The 20392-nt window shown below is 41.3% G+C and overlaps 1 protein-coding gene across 1 annotated transcript in view; it reads left to right on the top strand.

Moving 5' to 3' along the window:
- Positions 1-16056, top strand: part of arhgef12a (Rho guanine nucleotide exchange factor (GEF) 12a) — a 39284-nt gene extending 23228 nt beyond the window's left edge. Inside the window, 40 exon segments of the mRNA XM_035680142.1 lie at positions 305-403; positions 1569-1618; positions 1815-1872; positions 1961-2133; positions 2351-2428; positions 2905-3024; positions 3498-3605; positions 3867-3995; positions 4207-4308; positions 4504-4614; positions 4721-4819; positions 5118-5160; positions 5380-5485; positions 5608-5745; positions 5861-5893; positions 6504-6618; positions 6707-6812; positions 6895-7098; positions 7179-7317; positions 7407-7439; positions 7647-7663; positions 7666-7707; positions 7710-7810; positions 8025-8125; positions 8127-8170; positions 8447-8532; positions 9362-9487; positions 9756-9870; positions 11391-11491; positions 11696-11773; positions 11957-12032; positions 12153-12320; positions 12516-12603; positions 12698-12775; positions 12869-12963; positions 13057-13257; positions 13366-13602; positions 14241-14470; positions 14587-14662; positions 14777-16056. Coding sequence (XP_035536035.1) covers positions 305-403; positions 1569-1618; positions 1815-1872; positions 1961-2133; positions 2351-2428; positions 2905-3024; positions 3498-3605; positions 3867-3995; positions 4207-4308; positions 4504-4614; positions 4721-4819; positions 5118-5160; positions 5380-5485; positions 5608-5745; positions 5861-5893; positions 6504-6618; positions 6707-6812; positions 6895-7098; positions 7179-7317; positions 7407-7439; positions 7647-7663; positions 7666-7707; positions 7710-7810; positions 8025-8125; positions 8127-8170; positions 8447-8532; positions 9362-9487; positions 9756-9870; positions 11391-11491; positions 11696-11773; positions 11957-12032; positions 12153-12320; positions 12516-12603; positions 12698-12775; positions 12869-12963; positions 13057-13257; positions 13366-13602; positions 14241-14470; positions 14587-14662; positions 14777-14787 — 4115 coding nt within the window. The 3' untranslated portion in view covers positions 14788-16056.
- The last annotated feature ends 4336 nt before the right edge of the window (positions 16057-20392 follow it).

Raw genomic sequence — 20392 nt, 5'->3', positions numbered from 1 at the left:
CATTAGGGACACAATCTCTTCATAGCTAGTATGGTCATGGGGAACAAATACAATCATTATTTTAAAACACATACTAACATGTGAGTATTGTTTTAAGACAAAAAGTAAAAAGAAAAAATGTGAACCATACTTATTTAAAATATCTGCTTTGCGTTTAGAACAAGGGTGAGCTTTAGTTTTAGTTTTCAGAAAGTTTATAGTTGATCGCTTCACTGGCTTTAGTGAGTGAAGTACATTTCTTTTAGTGACTTCTCGGCCCTTTTCAAGACACTGTGTCTTTCTGTCCTGTCTGTCTCACTTGCAGGTCTGGTCCAGCGATGTGTAATCATCCAGAAAGATGAAAATGGCTTTGGGCTCACTGTCAGCGGTGACAACCCAGTGTTTGTGCAGCTTGTCAAAGAAGGTAAGGTGGCGTCTCAAAGTTAAAAGGAAGGAGAAAAAGATGTTATTACAATGACGACTTCTGGTCTAAGCAGTTGTAACAGAAGTGCGGGCTCCTTGTTCATCCATTCACATCAAACTGTCGTGGTAGTTTGCTCTGAACTCACAGATATGAGGGGTAATTGAGACTCCGCAACTACCACCAGTCTGGCACTTACTTAGAAAAGTGAAGCCACTGACTGTGTATGTCCCCCTCAGTGGTTTCACAGTAGCTGGAGCTTCTGCTTTATCATGTTGTCTTTTAAAGAGGGGACTGATAGGAGAGGATACTTATGTGGTTGCCTGCAGTCTTTCACTGTCTATTGAGGATAATGTAAGCTGTTATCAGGTCACAGAAAACATTACACGGTCTGTACATTAGTGGAGAGAGGAAGGAACCGATCAAGGACTTTTGTTGCAGTGTCATCAGTGCTTGGCAGTGTTTAACTATCCCTGTATGGCTCCCTATTTGTGCTTTTCTTACTGACTCAACACAGAGAGCAATCTACTTAGTTTAAACTGAATCCTTTATACAACCTATTTAATTTCATTGTGAACTGAGAAGCAAACAAAATGTATCTGTATTGTCTTGCTGCAGCTTTGATTCATACTTGTATTTAGGGTTTAAAACAGGAAGATGAAGTCTAACCATTTTTGCCTTTCAGCTCACTGGTAAACGTAATATTTTGTATGCCTGTCCCTCTACTTTTAGACTAACCAATCACAAGATTACATACTAATACAAAACTGAAGCCCCAAAATGACATCACAAGTAGTGTATTTGGTTTACAAAATACTTCAGCTCTATGCTGCTGACTATAGAGTCAGACGTGGATCTCATAATAACCTGTCTCATGCCCAAATCCCTTTGTTTGGGGTGGAGCTGTGAAACAGGTCCTTCTCGTAATATAACCACTGTTATGGTCTTTCAAAATAGCACTCAAATAGTCACTTTGCTACATCTGGTCTGTCAAGGCTATATGTTGTATTCATTGTGCAGAAACATCAACAGTTGCACCATGAAGCATTATGTCTTTGTATGTTTTCTGTCCTATTTCTCCTCCCTCTATTTCATTCTTCCATTTGTTCTATTTCTTTCCTCACCTCTCCTGTTGCTTTAACGCTCTTTTTTCTTCCGCGTTTGCTAGATGGGGCTGCCATGCGTGCAGGTGTTCAGACAGGAGACAGGATCATCAAGGTATTGTCTCAGCCTCCATGTCTTTAAACTGCTAACTTCTCTATTTTCTTGTCCAAGGCCAATACAGAGGCTATAGACTGCCCCCTTGTGGTCAGTCAGTATGATGAAATGGGCCCATAGACTGTGAGGTTTTGGATTTAGTATCTGTGTCTTTATTTCTCATTGTACTACCATTGCCATTGCCATTGTCTTCCAGGTTAACGGGACCCTCGTTACACATTCTAATCACATTGAAGTGGTGAAGCTTATCAAATGTGAGTTCCTCTCTCTCTGTGTTCTAGCAAAAGGCACATTTAAAAAAACAAGCATAAAGGTAAAACCGATACTTTGTATTTTTTCTAGCGGGCTCCTATGTGGCCCTCACAGTGTTGGGGCGTCCTCCAGGGCTCGCCCAGATCCCATTGTCTGAAGCGGAGTCTGAAATGTTGGGGGTTAGCATTTCTTCTCCAAACTCCCCAGCAGCAGAACGCCCCTACAGTCCTCAGGACCGCCTCTCCTCCACTCTCCCACCATGGGTACTAAAAACATCAATTACTTCTGTTGCCTATTTGTGTCTCCATCCCTCCATATCTCATCTATTCTTACTAATTTTCCATACGCTTAAATATTCGTTAAATGTACCTTGATTATGTATATCTAATGCTTTCTTGAATGCATCTCACCTGTAGTCTAACTCACTGTTCCTCCATATGCTTTTTGACGCTTTTTTCCCTTTTTGTTTTTTGCCCATAGGATGAGAATAGCAGTGTTTGTAACCAGAAGGTTGATGGCTTGCAAAAGATGCTCTTCAGAGAGCAGCAAGAGCTGCAGGTTAGCATAACAATCACTGTTGCTGTCTTCTCTCTATTGTAACACAGTTTTCCTTGTTAGGATTTGGCAATTGCAAGTTGATTTACACCCTTTTTTGCACAGTTATGTATATTTAAACCCTGTTAAGAAATGGTGTGTTATCTTTAAATACAACATCGCTTTGGGTTTATTTTTTATTTTATTCTATTTCATATATATATATTTTTTATTCCTATCATTTTTTCCTTTTTTGTCATCTACTTGCGTGATTTATTTTATGCATTATGCAACAGCTGCTTCAGGCTGATTGTTGTACATATAACCAATAAAGGAAGTTTAATACTGCAGCTTATAATGCAGGCATTTTGAGACAGTGTTTTCCTTAACACCCTATGCATCATACCAGAGTAAACATATGATTTGCCTGATTGTATAAAATAAATAGGATACTGCTGGTGGTGATGTCTTGTTTTGATGTCACTCCTCTCCCTGTACAGGCCATGAAGGAGGAGTACAGCAGGAACCCCACCCCCAAACTACTGAAAGACATCCAGGAAGCTAAGAAACACATTCCTCAGCTGCAGGGTCAGCTCATCAGGGCCACTGGGGCAACACAGGTAAAGCAAATAACCCCCCTTTAACTAACTCCCTCCATGTACAAAATTGGTTATCTAGGGACACCAATCTACCAGCAACATCCCTGCAGTCTTTGCATAATTCTGTGTAGTGCGTTTAGGGATCGCTCCAGACAAACATTAATCCTAATCTTATCAGAGGATTAGGCTTTCTCTGTGGGATGGGATCTTTTGTGTCTGTGTGACAGCTTATTTTACACACACCATTCACCGAACCATGTATTATGCGCGTCACCATATTAGTCTGATCTCTCAATTTAAAAAGTTATGCAATAACACTCTTAAAATACCCATTATTTGTGCATTTGTTAATTGTTACCAATGTAGCCTGTTAGTTTGCTCTTAGACTAAAACATATTTCATTCTGGTCTTTGTGAATCGTGTTGTTATGTAAGACGTTATGTAAGTTATTGTTTATAATTAGTAACAAATCTTTCATTTACATGAATCTGTAGGAGGCTGTTCCAGGTGGTGATGCAGATGATGGTAGCACGTTTGAGACAGAGCACACTCCCTCGTTTAAGGGAGACAACAGTACAGACCTGTCCTGGAGTAGCACTCCTGTAAGTTGTCACCTGTCAGCACTGCTGTATAATTTAAATTTACCTCTGAACTTCACATTAAGCCTTGATTCCAAGACAAGGTGAGCTTTAGAACAATAGAGTCATGGCATCATGCTTTATTAGATAAGTCAGTCTTGATTGGCTTAGCTTTGGCTGCTTAAGATCTAAACCACACCAGTGCAAACAAGGAGGATGGATGGATTTCTTTTGTAAAATTGAGATTGATTGAGAATGTCATGTTTTGTTCCATCCCACCTCCAGTTATCTCGTGGATTCGGGCCTGGATCTCCAGAGAGCCTTTGCCCACGAGAGCCATCCTGCCCCAGCCTAAACAGCAGGAACAGCTTCAACTCCTGCCACTCTCCAGAGACAGAGGATGCCACTGACCTGGTAGGTATACTTTTTGGCAATGAGCAAATTCTGCTCAATAAATGTACTTATTCACTCTATTTCCTGTTGTAAACTTGGCAAAGAGTGTGTTTTATCGATGTATCTTTAAGGTATTTGATTAAAAATAAAGTATACCTCAAAACAGTAGGTCCAAATTTAGAATTTCTTAATGAAAAACACTAATTCCCTGTCTTCACTGTGTTTTCCCCAGGACTCTCTGTCCCCTACCACAGTCAGCAGTCCCTTTTCCACCCGCCTTGCCTCGCAAATCATTGGAGCTGAGGATGACTATTTTGGTTCAGACCAGGAGCAGGTATGTTCACGTCTATGTCGGTCATAGTATTACTAAACACAGCTGTCAAATTCAAAATATTTTTAAAAGACATGACTCTGTAATTAATAGCTTTTCTTTGTAAGCAAGGTCTAAATGATATCATTTAAACTCATGTCACGTGTGAAGTCTGTAAAGATAACAAGATGGTAAACAGTTGTATTGATTTTGTTTCAGACAAATGGCCAGTGTAACAGCTTTAACAGTATTGAGCAGCTCAAGTCTCGCCCCGCTCACCTCGCAGCCTTCCTTCACCATGTTATCTCTCAGTTCGACCCTGCTCCTGTGGTAAAATCCTCCTCCTTCACACCTTGTTAAAATCTTTTATGTGTTCATTTCCTGTTTTCATGCAGACTGTCAGGCACATTGTTCTCAATAAATCTTGTGTCCTCAGCTGTGCTACCTCTATGCTGACTTCTACAAGCAGACCAACTCCAAAGAGACCAGACGGGTGTTCATGGACCTCCACACCTTTTTCATTGACCGGGGAGCAGTAAGTACAGTTTTTGTTCTCCACAGTGAAATGTGAGCAAAAATACAGGTCAGACTCATGCAATGTTGTACCAAGTCACACATTTACTGGTTAGGATAAGGTGACATTTTTGTTACAGATCGGCTATTACATCATTCATAAGTGATGCCATGGGATTATGAGATTTAGGATCTGCACTCACGTTGACATTTAATATTATTTAAAAAGTGTTTTGGTGGACTTCAGCATTTTCACTAATTTCTCTTTTGTCCCAATTTGTTGTCAAAGTATTAAACTGTTTCATTTTTTGTTTTTACAGAATCTGAAAGTTCCTGTCCCAGAATCCATCTCTGCTGATCTAGGTAAGTATTTAATTTTAAGTAGGTAATTTTTTTTGTTACAGTCAACTTCTGTACTTCTGTTGGCTCACTTCCACCATTTGGCCATCCTCATGACACAGTCCCTGTAAGTTCAGCCATGCACACACATAGCACATATTTAGCGTACACTTGCCATAGTCCTTTCAGAGCCTTGACATACAGTATATGTGAGTGTGTATGCGCGTGTGTATGCGTTTGCAGACCGGCGGCGGACAGAACTGATCCCAGAGGAAATAAACAGACAACATGTTCAAACACTGCAGGACTCTCTGCTTCCTGACATCCAGAAGAACCTTGAAGATTTCAGGTAAACTTGTCTGACTTGTTCCCTGTGGTGTGGGAACTTCAGATTAACTGCAGAATTTTAGTACACTGCCTTCTGTTTAGCCAACGTAACCACAGTATATGACTTTATGTTGATACATGTAGGCAGAAGCGCAGTATGGGCCTAACGGTGGCTGAGGTAGAGCTGGCCCGACTGGACCAAGAGAGTGTCAGAGACCGTGTCACTCTGGAGCGAGAGCGCTCATATGCTGAAAACATTATCACCAAGATAGAGGATATCCTGTAAGTAACACATGGCACGCATACGTACATACATATGCTGCGCAGATGCACAAATACTCAGTCTCCTGTTTCTATGCATCGTTACCCACTCACACACTCTTTGTATTGTTTATAGGTTGACTACTCAGACCACAGAGGAAGAGAAATGGTAAGCAAATGTATAATGTGTAAAGTATTTGGTTGATTAACATGAGTATTTATCAAAGCATATGAAGGGGGTCATTTAGGGCTTCAAGGGCTCTCATGGCCCCTTGAACCATCTGTGTCTCACAATAATCTAAAATAATTATTATTTTATTAGATTTTTTTGACTCCTTTTAAATTAATTAGTAAAAACATCTTGTGCCTAATGAATAACATCTGTCAGTGGTAGTAATATTTAATCCTTAAAGTATACTCTTTGATGTTTCGACTAAGAACATATTGGTGTCATCGAAACCCCATTCTACATCATCCACAGTTTACAAATGAAACACTCGGGCAGTCTCTTAAAGATAACATCTAATTTATGCAGTATGTTTATATTAAATAATTCAAACGTGTGACTGATTGAAACAGTCTTGTTTGAAATGCCATATGGTCGCAGCACACCGCAGATGGTTTGTGTAGAAATTGCACAAGAAGGACTGATATGACATATGGTGCAAGTCACAATACGGACACTTGATCATTTTACATTTTAGCATTCTCCTTCTTTGTTGATGAGAATTCCTAAAGCAGCAACCATCTCGAGTCTTGTCACTTTTGTTTTCATTTAGCACTACAATGCAGTATGTTATCTATACATACATGAAGCACCTTGGTGTGAGGGTTAAGGAACCTCGCAGTCTGGAGTCCAAACGGGTCAGGATCAACTTTCTGCCCAAAATCAAGGTACTTAACATTACTCTTTGCCCCATGGTCCTTCTCTGTCTGTCTTTATCATTGACCTGACATTTTGCTTGCTTTTCATAAAATACAGAAAAGCATCAAGACAGAAAAGGAAGGCGAAGAGAAGGTGAAGAAACCCAGATTTCCCAGCATCCTTGGACCTCAGCGTCGGCCCAGCCGCATTGAAGCAGCATCAGGTCAGTTAGGACTTCTGAGTAAACCAAAATTATGATGATACTTCTGAAGCTTTTTCAAGTTTTAACACCACTTTCCTCTCAGTGGGTAAAGCCTTGGATGGTCGTCCCCGGCCTCAGAAACAGTTGTCTCAGCCTACTCTGGGGGCAAGCGAGCACTCAGAAGCTGGTCGTCTAAGAGGCAGCCAATCGAGCGAGGGTTCTGAACTTATACACTCCATGTCCATCAACACCTCATCCCCAAACAGCGGCACCTATAGCTCCGACACTAGCCGAGACACTGATATGGGTGAGCGACTGAATTAAACACATTGGTAGAAAAAGAAGATGAAGGAAGAGATTGTTACTAACTTGTTGCTTGACCCTCAGGAGGCACTCCGACCTCGGGCCCCTCCAGGCTGAGTGACGGCCTTCAGTCCGACCCTGTGGATGGATTGCCGTACCCTGCTCCGCACTTTGATCTTTACAGCTTGGACCAACTGCAAGAGGATGACAGAGAAAGCGACAGGTGCATTTACAGTCATATTTGCAGTTTTGCATACTTAAATACAGAATGTTTATTTTTAACAGTGATTTTTCTGTTCATACTTTTTATAGAGTCCACGAGGGAACACCAAAGGCCATAAGAAGGTGACGATACCTGATAAGTTTTGATTTTTTTAACTTAAATCCATCTAAAAAATGAAGAAGTACAAATATGTAGTGGGGATTTTTTATTAGCCAGATGAAAATAATTTCCATTAATTCAATTAAAGATGTAATATTATTATTATTATTATTATTATTATAACAGCAAACTAGTATCATAAACGCAGCAAACTTTCTGTTTTGCCCTAGGCTTGAGGGACTGAGTGCTGTGATGTCCAGAGTGAGAGACCCAGGGAACACGACTCGGAGCATGACCACCAAACTGGCAGCAGCTGGTGGAGCGAGAGAGTCCTAAGCAGTTCTCACGGCCTCAGAAATCAAGAGGACAAGAAGTCATCAATGGTGAGGACACGGCCTCCCGCTTCATATAATATGACTTTGAAGCCAGATCTATTTTCAAACATATCCCCACCTTCATTGTGCTAAAAATGCTGTTGTGTTATAGATATTATATGATATGCAGCAGCAGAGCATTTGCTTGGATCCAGTTGCTGTCAAATGTACATCAGTTTGAGTTGTGCAAATTGGTCTGCCTCGTTGAATTAACATCTTGCATTATGTCTGCAGAGCTGGTTTTACACAGAGCGTGCACACGTCCGGATGCTGAGAGTTTTGGACCTCGTTTTCTACCAGAAGCTCTCCAAAGAGGCCATCCTGCCTCCAGCTGACTCAAGAATATCTTCACCACCTGGAAGAGATTCTACAGCTGCATGGTACACACACACACAAATACACACATCCTGAAAACCATCAAACATTCTTATCTATGCATGACTGCTCTTAAAAAGTTTAGAGTAAAAATAAACAAAATGATAAAATGTAGAATTTAAACTATGCATATACACAGCACCCTCGCTTTTCATGTGTATCCTTGCATCTGTGTTATTCTTATGTACACAACACAACACACACACACACACACACAACACACACAATCAGCTCACTCACTCACTCACTCACTGTCTATTGGTTCCTCCTTCGAATTTCAGTTTCAATACAGGAGCAAATGGCAGCCGTTCGGAAGAGAAATGAGTCTTCAGTAATTGATCAGATAGGAGACGACTTGCTCTCCTGGGTGAGTACTATTCTCAGGCTGAAATTGTATTTCCTCTTTCAAACATTTTCTTATATTGAATAAATTTCAAGATGACTGATGTGGTATGAAAAAACTTATTGTTCACAGAGAAATTGAACTGTTGCCTGAAATTGCTTTATAGCAGCAAAAAAAAAAAAAAGTTGATGTTGGCATGATTGTTTTTTTCTTCGGTCTCAATTCTGTTCATTTTGACATGGCATATGTACATGGAAATGGTTCTGTACCGTTTATATATGATAGAAATGGGGTTATTGGTGTTTTTCACACTTAAACATTAAATCCTTAAATCCTACACCAAAACCCTGAAAGACAAAACCTTAAAGATGGCACAAAAAACAACTTCAGCTTCCCCAGTAACAAGAAATATAATCACAGTGGAAGCAAGCGTGTGAAATGGAAGCCTGTTTCACTGTAAATGGTTATGTCAGGCAGTGCCCTAGATTTGGCTGACATCTTGATATAATGTGTGGTACATTAGATGTGAGGTAGCCGCATATCAGCTGGCAGACTTGTCTAAAATGTCTCTCTAAAAACAAAATAAAATAAATAAATGTACGTTTTAAAAAAATGTCTCCTTGGGGGATAAGTAGGGTAAACAGTCCCCTGAGGGTTCGACCATTGATCTAGTCTACATATAAACTTAAGCTGTCTCTGCTGCAAGGACTTAAGCCTGGCCCCCTTCTGGGAGTTGCTGCTCATTGTAGTGGTTAAATACTAGACATTTCCATGGCAACTACCTCTGACCCACATCGACTGAGTGACTGATTACCGTTTCTGCTCTGTCCTGTCTTGGGTTGGGTGTCTACAGTTCAGCTGTGGAGAGGAGGAGAAGATCAAGCAGGCGGTGGGGACATTCTGCAGTAACCAGCCTTTTGCTCTGGAGATCATCAAGACCAAGCAGAAGAAAGACTCACGGTTTACGTCCTTCATCCAGGTACTGACGTCATGCTTTCTGCACATATTGAAAATAGGAGATTTTTTTCATTTAAGTGAAAATGTCGTCAGAATGTGCCACACAGAAGAGCTAAACAAGCGATATGTACATGGTGGTTGATTCAGGGAATTAAGCTGAAATGTCACTTCTCTCAATACAAGCCAAAGCTACATGTAGTGTTGCTTAGTCACCATTTATACATGTTAAAAAAATTATTTTGACCGTTTAGGTTTACCAAACCTGTATTGTTTTTATTATTACTTTTCAGGAGGCAGAGAGTAACAGACTGTGCCGCAGACTGCAGCTTAAGGACATCATTCCTGTAGAGATGCAGCGGCTCACCAAGTACCCCCTGCTACTAGACAACATCGCAAAGTACACAGGTGCTGTAGTGTTTCTTTACCAATCAGATCCTCCACAATAGTTGTGAGCAGTGATGTGTTCATGTGATAATCAGCTTATGTGCACAAGATTTTTTTAATGCATAAATGACTCCACATACTAACTGTGCGCATGGTCCTGGGTGTAATAAAATTCAAAACAAGATGTTTGAATCAACCAAATATATGGCCAGTAAATATTAGTCGTACTGCATGATAATAGTTATTATGTTCTTCACTAATTGAGGGATCGTTTGTTCTATAAAATGTCAAAAAAATAATGGAAATTCCCATTGTCCAGTTTCTTCAAATGTCCGGCAGACGGGTGGGGAAAGCCAGCAAATCTTCACATCACACAAGTTAAAAACAATAAATTTTTGGCATTTCTGTTCCAAAAATGACTAATTATCAAAATTGTGGCAGATTAACTTTGTGCAGTTGGACTAATTGCTGCAGCTTTATATCAGAATAAAGTGGGTGTGACATTTGATGCGATCAAAACATACAACGAAGCACCTACCAGCCATTTTGTTCTGGCTTTGGACACATACGGCACCTTATTGACATCAACATGACTGCAGGAGCACACAGAGCAGATTTTTGTATTCATCCAAACCACTTACAGCTCATGCAAGTACAAAAATTGATCACACTCCTGCAGCCTTATTCAGACACCTCAAAGTCTGTTCCACTCTGTCACAGTGAGAGAAATCGTGATCTACTTTTAAAAATGACAGTTTGAAACCACTATTATACTTATTCTCTTCACTATTGCATACAGCTAAACTAGTGATACTTTTTTCTGTCTGCAGACCAGTTTATCACAGTGACTGGATACCTGTATAGCTTGCCGCACCAGTAATGGTGTATAACTTACCTGCTCTGATTGTTTTTGCTGTCATCTAGATGAGAAATGAATTCTGCCTGAGACCTTCATTAGTAGAGTTCAAATATTGTATCTAGTCACTCTCTCCTGTGATCCTCAAATCAATTAGATCCTATGAGGCAATTAATATAGTATGGAAATTAATTTACGTGTTGGGAGTAACCATGGAAACACGTGATACAGGAATAATACCTAGTTTGCACTTTATAATCTGATTGTAATATAATAAATAAAAATGAAAATCAACTCTTGAAATAGAAGAAAGTGGATAAAAAGGAACCAAATGAAGTCTTAAGCAAGGTACTGCGTGGCGACGTGCCAACCATTAGTAAATTACACAGACAAATGGAGAGATTATCATTTTAATGGTCCTGGAGCGGTAGTGCACATTTCGGGAAATGTCTCACCCATTATTTGGTCCATCATTTAGTCTTGGCTGAGGTTTGGGTCTCACACAGAGAAAAAGCACTAACAATAAAGTATAACCAGCTATTATGGGATCATAATGCCCCTCTGCTTTATCCATAATAATCTTTGAGAACGATAGTGTGTTAATGGACAGAGGAAATATCAATTTTCTGGACAGCCCCCTGCAGAACTAAGGAGGCCTTACTTCTTATTTGATAATATCTTTCAGACAACGCAGTGGAAAAGGACAAAGTGAAGCAGGCAGCAGACTGCTGTAGGAAGATCCTCAATCACGTCAACCAGGCTGTGAAGGAATCTGAGGACAAGCAGGTGTGAATTATTTTTTTAAGTCTTCTTTCTGCTATATGCCATCCACAAGACTTTTCTCTGTCTCATCCTAAGTCCTTCCTCTTTCTTCCTGCTCTACCACAATTTATTTTTTCACTACCTTTGCTCCCCAGGCAGCGGCTTGCTTTTAAAGAGTGCTTACTTATCCCCTTTCCTCTTCTCTTCTTCTCTCCGTCCTTCCTGTAGAGGTTGGAGGACTATCAGAGAAGATTGGACCTCTCTTCTCTAAAGCAGACAGACAACCCCATGATCCTAGAGCTAAAGGTGAGTTATCTACACGACCCTTTCAGCTTCAGTTAAAGCATACTCACTTGTTGTACACCCACACACGCTGTTTGAAGTAACTGCTAGGTAGAAAGGTAGTGCTGTGTCGAAGTGGCTCAATAGACCAGCAGCAAGTACTTTATAATAAACTTTAAATGTATTTGCTTGTTCTACCTCCATCAGAACTTGGATCTCACCAAGAGAACGATGGTGCATGAGGGACCGCTGTCATGGAAAGTGAACAAGGACAAGACTATTGGTTCGTAATCCGTGCATTATTAGAGTTTCATTGTTATTAAGCTTGGATATTGCTTCCAAAAACTCCAGTAGACCTGTGCTCATGTTTGACAGCACAAATATCCTGTCTGTCTCCTTTCAGAGTTGTACACGCTCCTCCTGGAAGACATCCTTGTTCTGCTACAGAAACAAGATGAGCGTCTGATCCTGAAGTGTCACAGTAAAAACTTGGCAGGCACCGCAGATACCAAACATATCTTCAGCCCCATCATCAAACTCAACACTGTGCTGGTGCGCTCTGTGGCCACAGGTCAGTTAACACCTTATCTCTTGACTGTTTTCATTGTTCCGCAGTTCACAGAAACAACACAACAGTCACTTGATAAACCAGGATAAGATCAAATCATCAAAACAAACCCAGAATAAGGTATCAGGCCTCATGCACGTAGGGCAGAATTGTAAATAATCTCACCCTAAACCTTCTGTCTGCACTCTCTCCTGCCAGACAACAAGTCCTTCTTCGTTCTATCCATGTCAGACAACGGAGCCCAGATCTACGAGCTGATGGCGCCGACAGTCGCGGATCAAACAACGTACGTCCACTCACCTTTTAGATTGATACGTTTTCATTGCTCAAGTTGTTAAACGGCTTAATAAGTGTATCTTTTTTTTTTCCCCTTGCACTAGGTGGCAGCGTCTAATCACCCAGAGAGCCGATGCCATGAAAGTCAAACCTCACAGCGTCATACCATTACCTCAGACTGAGTATGTTGCTTTATCATCTTCATAATTTGATCAGAGCAGATGGTTCTCAGGGTATGAGCTTGTTATTAACATAAGATATTGCTTGTGTGCCAGTGGGGAGAGAGACGGTGTGGAGATCATTACAGCAGGTGTTTCCAGGCTGAGTAGAGACCCAGACCGCACATCCACCAGCAGCACCCAGTCCACAGGTAACCGGAGCCACTCATTTCTTCATCTTTTCTTCCATACTCATTTCAATATTATGTCCTACTAGATAATCCTTCTCTAATTACGCCCCTCAGATAAAGAGAGCAGTCCTGCCTCTAGAAGTGTGATCCAGAGTTCTCTACCAGGTAATAATCCCTTTGAGGGTGTAAAGGCAGAGGAAGAGGAGGAGGAAGGTTTTGTGGACCCAGAGCTTCCTTACCAAGTGGCTGAAGATGGCAAAGAAGGAGACTCGTTTAACGTGTTTCCCTCCAGAGCAGATGAAGCACTGAAAACATGTAAGCACAAAGAACGTATAACTCAAAGTGCTGTATACTGAGTGAATTAATGAGCTGTATGCAGATGTTGTATGTATAATAATCATGAACCCCTCACCTGTCCCTCAGTGGCAGCATTAAAGCAGGTGTTGGTGACCCAGCTGATGTCCCAGGAGGCCGCGGAGCAAAGCAAACGCTCGACGGGGGCCCGTCTCCTCAGGACCACCTCTCTGCGGACGCCCGTAGACAGCCGCGCACGCGTGATGGTCCACAATGGCTCAGAGAAGAACAGCTCCCAGACAGAGGACCTGACTCAGGACCTGGGCTCTGGGGACACGGGCTTCTTTGATTCTCCTGAAGATTATGGTGAGCCTGGACAATTGATTAGTCATGACACAAGAAGCAGGTCTGTCTTCCTGTGTCAGGGTACCAGCAGTGTCTTGTAAATATACGCATGCACTTACACAAACGAAACAGAAATGATAAGAGCACGAGTTTTACCCGTAAGGTTTTGGCAGTGCACCAGTTGTTGTGTATCAGCGGCAGCCTCCCAGCCGGCTAAGCTGATGAAGTGTTGCTGGTCCGCTGAGTGGGAGTGTTTCCCAATTAGTTACAGTGAAAATGGACCGAGATTAGTGTCAAACTGTGTGCCAACATTGTTCCACTGGAGTTTGTCTGTGGAAACATGCTCCTAATGCAGATTCCGACCAGAAAGTAATAACTGATGATAAAGAAGTGTTTATCTCTGGATTAGTGGCCACACTCAGTCTAGAGAATAACATTTGAGCATATAATCAAAGTCCTTGAGCTCTGCTACAACTACATCTTCACATGTTCAGGAATTCTAAGCAAAGTTTATTCATTTATTTGTGTTGTGTGATGTTTTTTTTTCTTATTCAACGCCACCCTAAACAAACAAACAAAAACTGAGGCGCAGCTTGATCAGTGTCTCTCTCAGATCCCGATGTTAGGAGTACTAAATGGCTCCTTTTTGGTTCTCTCAGCAGGATATTTAGTCCTGGAGGGTTACGGTGGCCCAGGGGAGAGCAGCACAGATGATGACATCTTGGCATCAACCACAGGGAAGCAGCTGCGCACCTCACAAGGCTGCGCTGCCGACTCTGGCATCAATTTGAGGTTCTCTTCAACGTCACAGGCCGGCAGCCTCTCCTCTTTCAGCAGACAGGTCTTGTCTCACCTGAGAAACCTTCAGGCAAACCTCAACTATCTGAAGGTGATTAACAGTGAAGAGCTCAGCAACACTTACCTAGCTTTAAAAGTAGTATATTCACACATTGTGGTCTTTTTTTATTGCCTGAGCTGACAGTGAATTGTTTGTTTCTCTTGCAGGAGGTTGAGGCCAAGTACAATAATCTAATACGCCAAAGGCCAGAGAGGTCAGCAGCGGACACGGATGGAAACAAAGGTACCTCAATTCATGCTTGTTGTCAACGTATGAATTAAAAGATGTTAATATATAAATCACTTCCTGTATCTGTCCTTTTTCTGATCCTACACCTCATTTTTTTTTTCCCCCCAGATAAGAGATAGTGGAAGTCAGCGTGACAGCTTTTGGCTCTGGTCCCAAAGAGGAAGTACCGACTTGCAGTCTGTCCCTACTTCTTGTGTCCTGGACTTTCTGGACATCTTATAAGCTTGTCCTCTCACTGCTGAGCCCCCTTTTTTTCCCATCGCCGTCGCCCACGGTTGCCACAGAGAATGAGAGACTTGAGTGTGAGCGGAAATGTGTGAAGGGAGGAGTCGTCTCTGTTGATGCCACGCCTCCCTCCATCAGCACAAGGCAATCAGGGAAGTGGGATTGCCCCAAAAACCTCACCCCTCTACCATCTAACACCCATTTTCCCCTGGAACTCCCTGCAAGAGAGAGAACTTATACCAAAATGTACAAAGATGTGTGTTTAGAATATATATATATGAAACACAAAACAAGAAAAGGAAAATTTTAAGATAATGTATTAAGATTTTTTTTATCCCAAGATGTATTTATTTTCTTTCTTTTCATTTTTTTTTTTTTTTAAAGTGTTTCCCACATTGCTTGCATGCTTTTGGCCATGGTGTTACCTTTTTGGCTGCTTTTCCTGCTTCAGTCATACAGGGTTAGTGTGAGTGTTGAGTGCACGCTAGCATACAAGCACGCTAGCCTAGCGTACCCTGATGAAATGGCAGTAATATATTCAGACTGATAGAGGCCAGAGTTGCACTGGTGATGGATAGATCCCATTGTGTTAAACACTCTTGAATTGTGTTAAAGTCTAGAATTTCAGATAAATTCTAGGTGTGGTGTTAACTAGAATGAAGAGTCTGAAGGCTCTGATCTGGTCCTGTTGCATTTCTGTGCTGCCTCCTTCCTCCTCCTCCTCATCCTCCTCCTCCTCCTCCTCCTCCTCCTCACTGTGAAGGGTATTTTGCTTCTCGTCTGCTCCTCTTCTCCTTTGCGTGTGATTCTTCCCCTTCTTTTCCCTGTGAACACTTATGGGTGTCATCCTTCTCCTTTTCCATACAGCCCAGTGGCTTCCATGCTTATTTATCCCCTCCCACACTCTATATGTCATGCTTCCTCATCTCCCTTTTGGTGTCTTGCCCCCCCCCCCACCTTCTACAAGGAGCGGTCATGCTCTTTCTGTATCAGCTCCTGACAGAACTGCTGCTTCTTTCTGCTACTGTTGGCGATGCTGATCTGACTGCCTGATATTCTAATAATGTCATGAAGTTCAACATATACTGTACAATGATCAAGTTGGAAGGTTATGCATAACTTTAATAAATAAATGGTGCCATGACACATTCAGAAAGGAAAAACTTGCCTGTTCTTTCTTGAAGCTTTTATGTACACCAGCATTACGCTGATGGTCAGTTTAAAGATTTTACATGTGCAGTACTTAGTCAATGACACTTTCATTAATGGGGAAATGATTGAGCACCATTTTTTTTACTTAAAGCATGATGAGAAAGATCAAGGGCGCCTGAGCGTGTCATGATAGATGGACCAAGTGTCTTTTAAAAAAAAGTAGCTTATCCTTGAATTCTTACACACCCCGTTGTTAAAAAACGACTCCATTTTATCAAAGTGACAAATTAACGTTGAGTTATGCTATTAATCTATAAACTTTAAATAACCCAGACATCAGGTTATAACTATAGGTTACTCACCCCATTCCTTATCCTGGTTGAATTATAGTTCCTGTTAAAGAGGGTATTCATCAATGTGTAACATTTTAGGAGGATTTACAGAGGGAGCAGGACCTCTTACACGGACTCTGCCATGTTGCACCGTCATGTTTCTACAGTAACCCAGAATGGACAAACCAAACACTGGCTCTAAACAGGACCTTTGTTCAGTTGCTTGCAATCTGCAACTTCACAGCTACTAAATCCACTGGTCCTTTAAACCTACTATGTCCACTGGTCATAATATATCTGTACTACATATGCTGACCTCTTGTCCTTTCAGATATGTTTCAGATAGCATCATTATATAGATGTCAGTATCTTTGGTTCTCTGTGTTCTTTAATTCTAAATCTCCTTACCCCTTTTTACAGTCTCATAGGTCCTTATTCATTAATTTAGCTAAAAATAACTAAATAATTAAGTAACTGGACTAAATGCTGTGTATATAAAATTGCAATAAGCGATTCTGTAACTTGGGAGCAACAGGAAACATGCTGAGAGCACAACTATCACCGTTTAAAGCTCCAGAGTGTAACATTTAGGAGTATCTATTAGCAGGAATAGAATATAATTTTGGTAGTTATGTTTTCATTAGTGTATAATCACATAGGAATCGTTGTGTTTTTGTTACCTTAGAATGAGCTGTTTACCGTAGGTTGCCTTCCGTGGAGTGCGCCATCCTTCATTATTATTTATTTGAACACCTGGAACACCTTACCAAATGTAAGTCTAATACTTTCTCTCCTTTTTGCTCTGTTTTGTGTCTCCACCAACATTAACTACACAGGAATCATCTGACTCTTCCAAGTGCTCCGCTATGTTAGCCAGCTAGCCCTCATTTTGTCTGGCGAAAGAGCATGCAAGCATAACTGCAGCAGAAAACCTCCTTATGATTGAAAATATCAGTTCATTTAATTAACTCAGTTCACAAAATGTGTTATACTTAAGGGTCTTCAACATCTCACAAGGTTCCTTTAAGTCTTTAAAGTGGTTTCAACTGGATTTCTTTGTGCTCTACCAAAGCTATATAATCCTACGGCTCAGGTTTCTTCAGTCCTTGGTTCTAGTTCCTTGTTTTTCAAAGATAATTGGACTTAACTAAATTAAAAGTAACATCATAAAATTGGAGTTGGTTGAAACTGCAGTTTGAGCATATAGCAAAGAAAGGGTGTATATATGTTGGTTGAATTAGTGGGAACTCGGCTCCAATTCCATAAGAGTGAATGAACTGCAGTAGCTGTTTAATATTGTGCAGGAGCCTTTTAACAGTTGTAACGTGAGACTGCCTCTTCCAGTGGAGCTGGCGGGGATTCAGCGAATTGTTCATTGACACAGGACGATGAAAGCTCAACCTCTCCTCTGTGAGTGACACATGAAACATTGAAGCCATTTCAAAAACTAAATGCCGGGTTGGAAATTCGGACATTCTAGACATTTTGGAGCATTTTAACTCGATCCTCTTAATCCAACATAAAGAAGGTCCTTTTGACCTTAACAGAATGAAATGCCATTGTAGACATTTGGCAGCACTAAATGTCAGGAGGGTGAGCATTTTTAAAGGAGCCATGAGAGAGGTTTAATCAAGGACACCGGAGAAGGTGATGATCATTACCAGCAGGTGGCAAACTTCCACCGTTATACATGAAGTCAAGAAGACCCACCCTGAAACCTGCAGTGACATCAGTGTTTTAAATAACCCAGGGTACCTATTGATTTTCCAGATACATTTGACTCTAACATCTGATAAATAAATGACTAAGAATGACTAAGAAATGCCTCCTTAATGAGACGCTGGTTAAGAGGATCTCACAGAGGACTGTGCTTTCATTGTGTCTTGGTTTATTTCTACCTATAGGGAGTCACACCAGGGTTATGCCTGGCAGTGATTTTGCAAGCAGGAGGATGCCTCACAGTCTGAATGACATGTTCCCTCTTTTCCTCTCTCTGTCACCCCGACTGTAGGCACGCTGCAGTAAAACAGAGAGGAGAGGGATTAGTAGAGAGAGGGGATACGTTATGAGGAGACAATAAGAAGCCAGACATGGTATGAATGGGGAAAATGGATGGGGGGGAAAAAAGAGACGATGAAATAAGAGTAATAGAAAAGGAAGACGTGAGGGAGAGTGTGATCAAGACACAGGGAAGATGAAGGGAGGACAGAGGGAGAAGAGAGGGGATGGTAATTGATTGTCTCGTTTCTCCACATGCACCTGTCACCGAGCTAATTGGAGTGGCGAAGACAAAGAGGAGAGAGGTGTCAGTCACATCAGAGCCTTTCAGGAGGGCAGTTCATGTCAAGCTCCAATGAGACGAGCCTTTCTCTGCCTCCCCCTCAGCTATGCAACAGTGCTGTGAGTCACACAGGAAAATGAAGCTTTATCTGTTTGGAGGAATTGAAAATTGTCCCGTGTACAACCAAAAAAGCAAAGACGTTGTTGTTGTTGTTTTTTTTTTTTTTCCATTTTCACCCACCAGGGCTCTCAAGTTGTGTCATCCTTTAAATATAGTATAAAAAAACAGAGAAGAAAGCGTTCACCCACATGTTTGTAGATGCTGATTTGCATACATTTTGGATACATATTCAAGGCTGAAAATCAAGTTGAGGATTTGATGTGTTTACCTGATGCCGCACACCACAAAGAACTGTTGCGGATGATTTGGTTGTTGCCGTAGCAGCTTAATTCCAAGATAAGGATGCTTGACTAAATTACTCACCTGTGACAGGAAACAAACAACGAGACTTTTCTGAAGAATGTGGCCTTTTTCATCCACATCTCCCCAAATAGCTTTGCAATCATCAAACTCTGAACAGCAGTGCTGATGTATAGCTGAACTGAAGTTTACACACACACACACTTTCACATATATGCATGGTTTTGTCCCAAAAGACTTTCTCATCAATATGCTAATGCACTTACAAGTGCATTTATTACCATTCTGATGTCCCAGGTCTTATATATTTACGCAGCAGCTTGTCTGCAGCCACCATTCATTCTGCATCACTGTATACAGTTGAATCCCACTCTATTGTTGCTGCAGGACTGGTTGCTACAGCTGCTGTTGTCACATAGAGAAGCATTTAGAATCACCACGCATGTTAAAACGTGACGTCACGCAGCAAATCATGCACAGAACTGGGCTTTTCTATACTGTGTGCGCTGTTCATCAATATTCATCCTTGTTTGCAGCGGGATGCGCCTCCGCAGCATCTGGAGCTGCTCTTTCTTACCAATACCCGGTCAATCACCGGTGTGATCAGCAAGACTGTGCGAGGTCAAACCTTAAGATCAGTCAACAAAATAATTAGTTGTATCCTCCAGTACTTGTGCGTAGCTTTCCTAGCAGAGTCACAGTGGGGTTGTTTTCAATGCAATAAATCACTGTCTAGTTGCGGGGTGCTCATCAAAGGCTATTATATTTCAAACTCTGGAAAGGAGAATATAAAGTGGGCTACTCCTAAAAACTTAAAGTTGGAATAAAATATATTAGCCATTCAGATGGTGATTTATGGCTGTGGCTATTCTCTTCATGGGGGGGGCACTGCCTGTCAAACTAGAAAAATGTGTTAGTTTTTCTCGTCCCTCTGTGGGCTTTTAAAATATTTATTTTTATTCTAAATATTAACATTTTAAGAATAATTGTCAAGTGTTTTAATCAAAACTATACTTTTTTCTGTAAATGACTGTCTCGAAAGCTCATGTTTATACTCACACTGTACTGTCAAATGCAAGTCATACTCTGTGAAGGACTTTTGATGGTTCCAACACGGTCACCTTAATCATAACCTGTTTCCCAAACGGGAACCCCTGACCTTATGAGATTGATTTCCATGCTGCACTTCTCCCGCCTTCATCGAGCAGAAGCCAATATCAGATGGATTGGACTGAAGATCAATGCACTGTCCACCGTCTGATTAATCCATAGCCTCTCTGGAGTAATCACTGTCCCTAGCACAACAATGAGCCA

The sequence above is a fragment of the Morone saxatilis genome, unplaced genomic scaffold (assembly GCF_004916995.1).
Source record: "Morone saxatilis isolate NCDOM2014 unplaced genomic scaffold, NCSU_SB_2.0 Contig8, whole genome shotgun sequence".
NCBI lineage: Eukaryota > Metazoa > Chordata > Actinopteri > Moronidae > Morone > Morone saxatilis.
The sequence above is the reverse complement of the archived record's forward strand: the minus strand, read 5'-3'. Positions and strand labels throughout refer to the sequence as shown.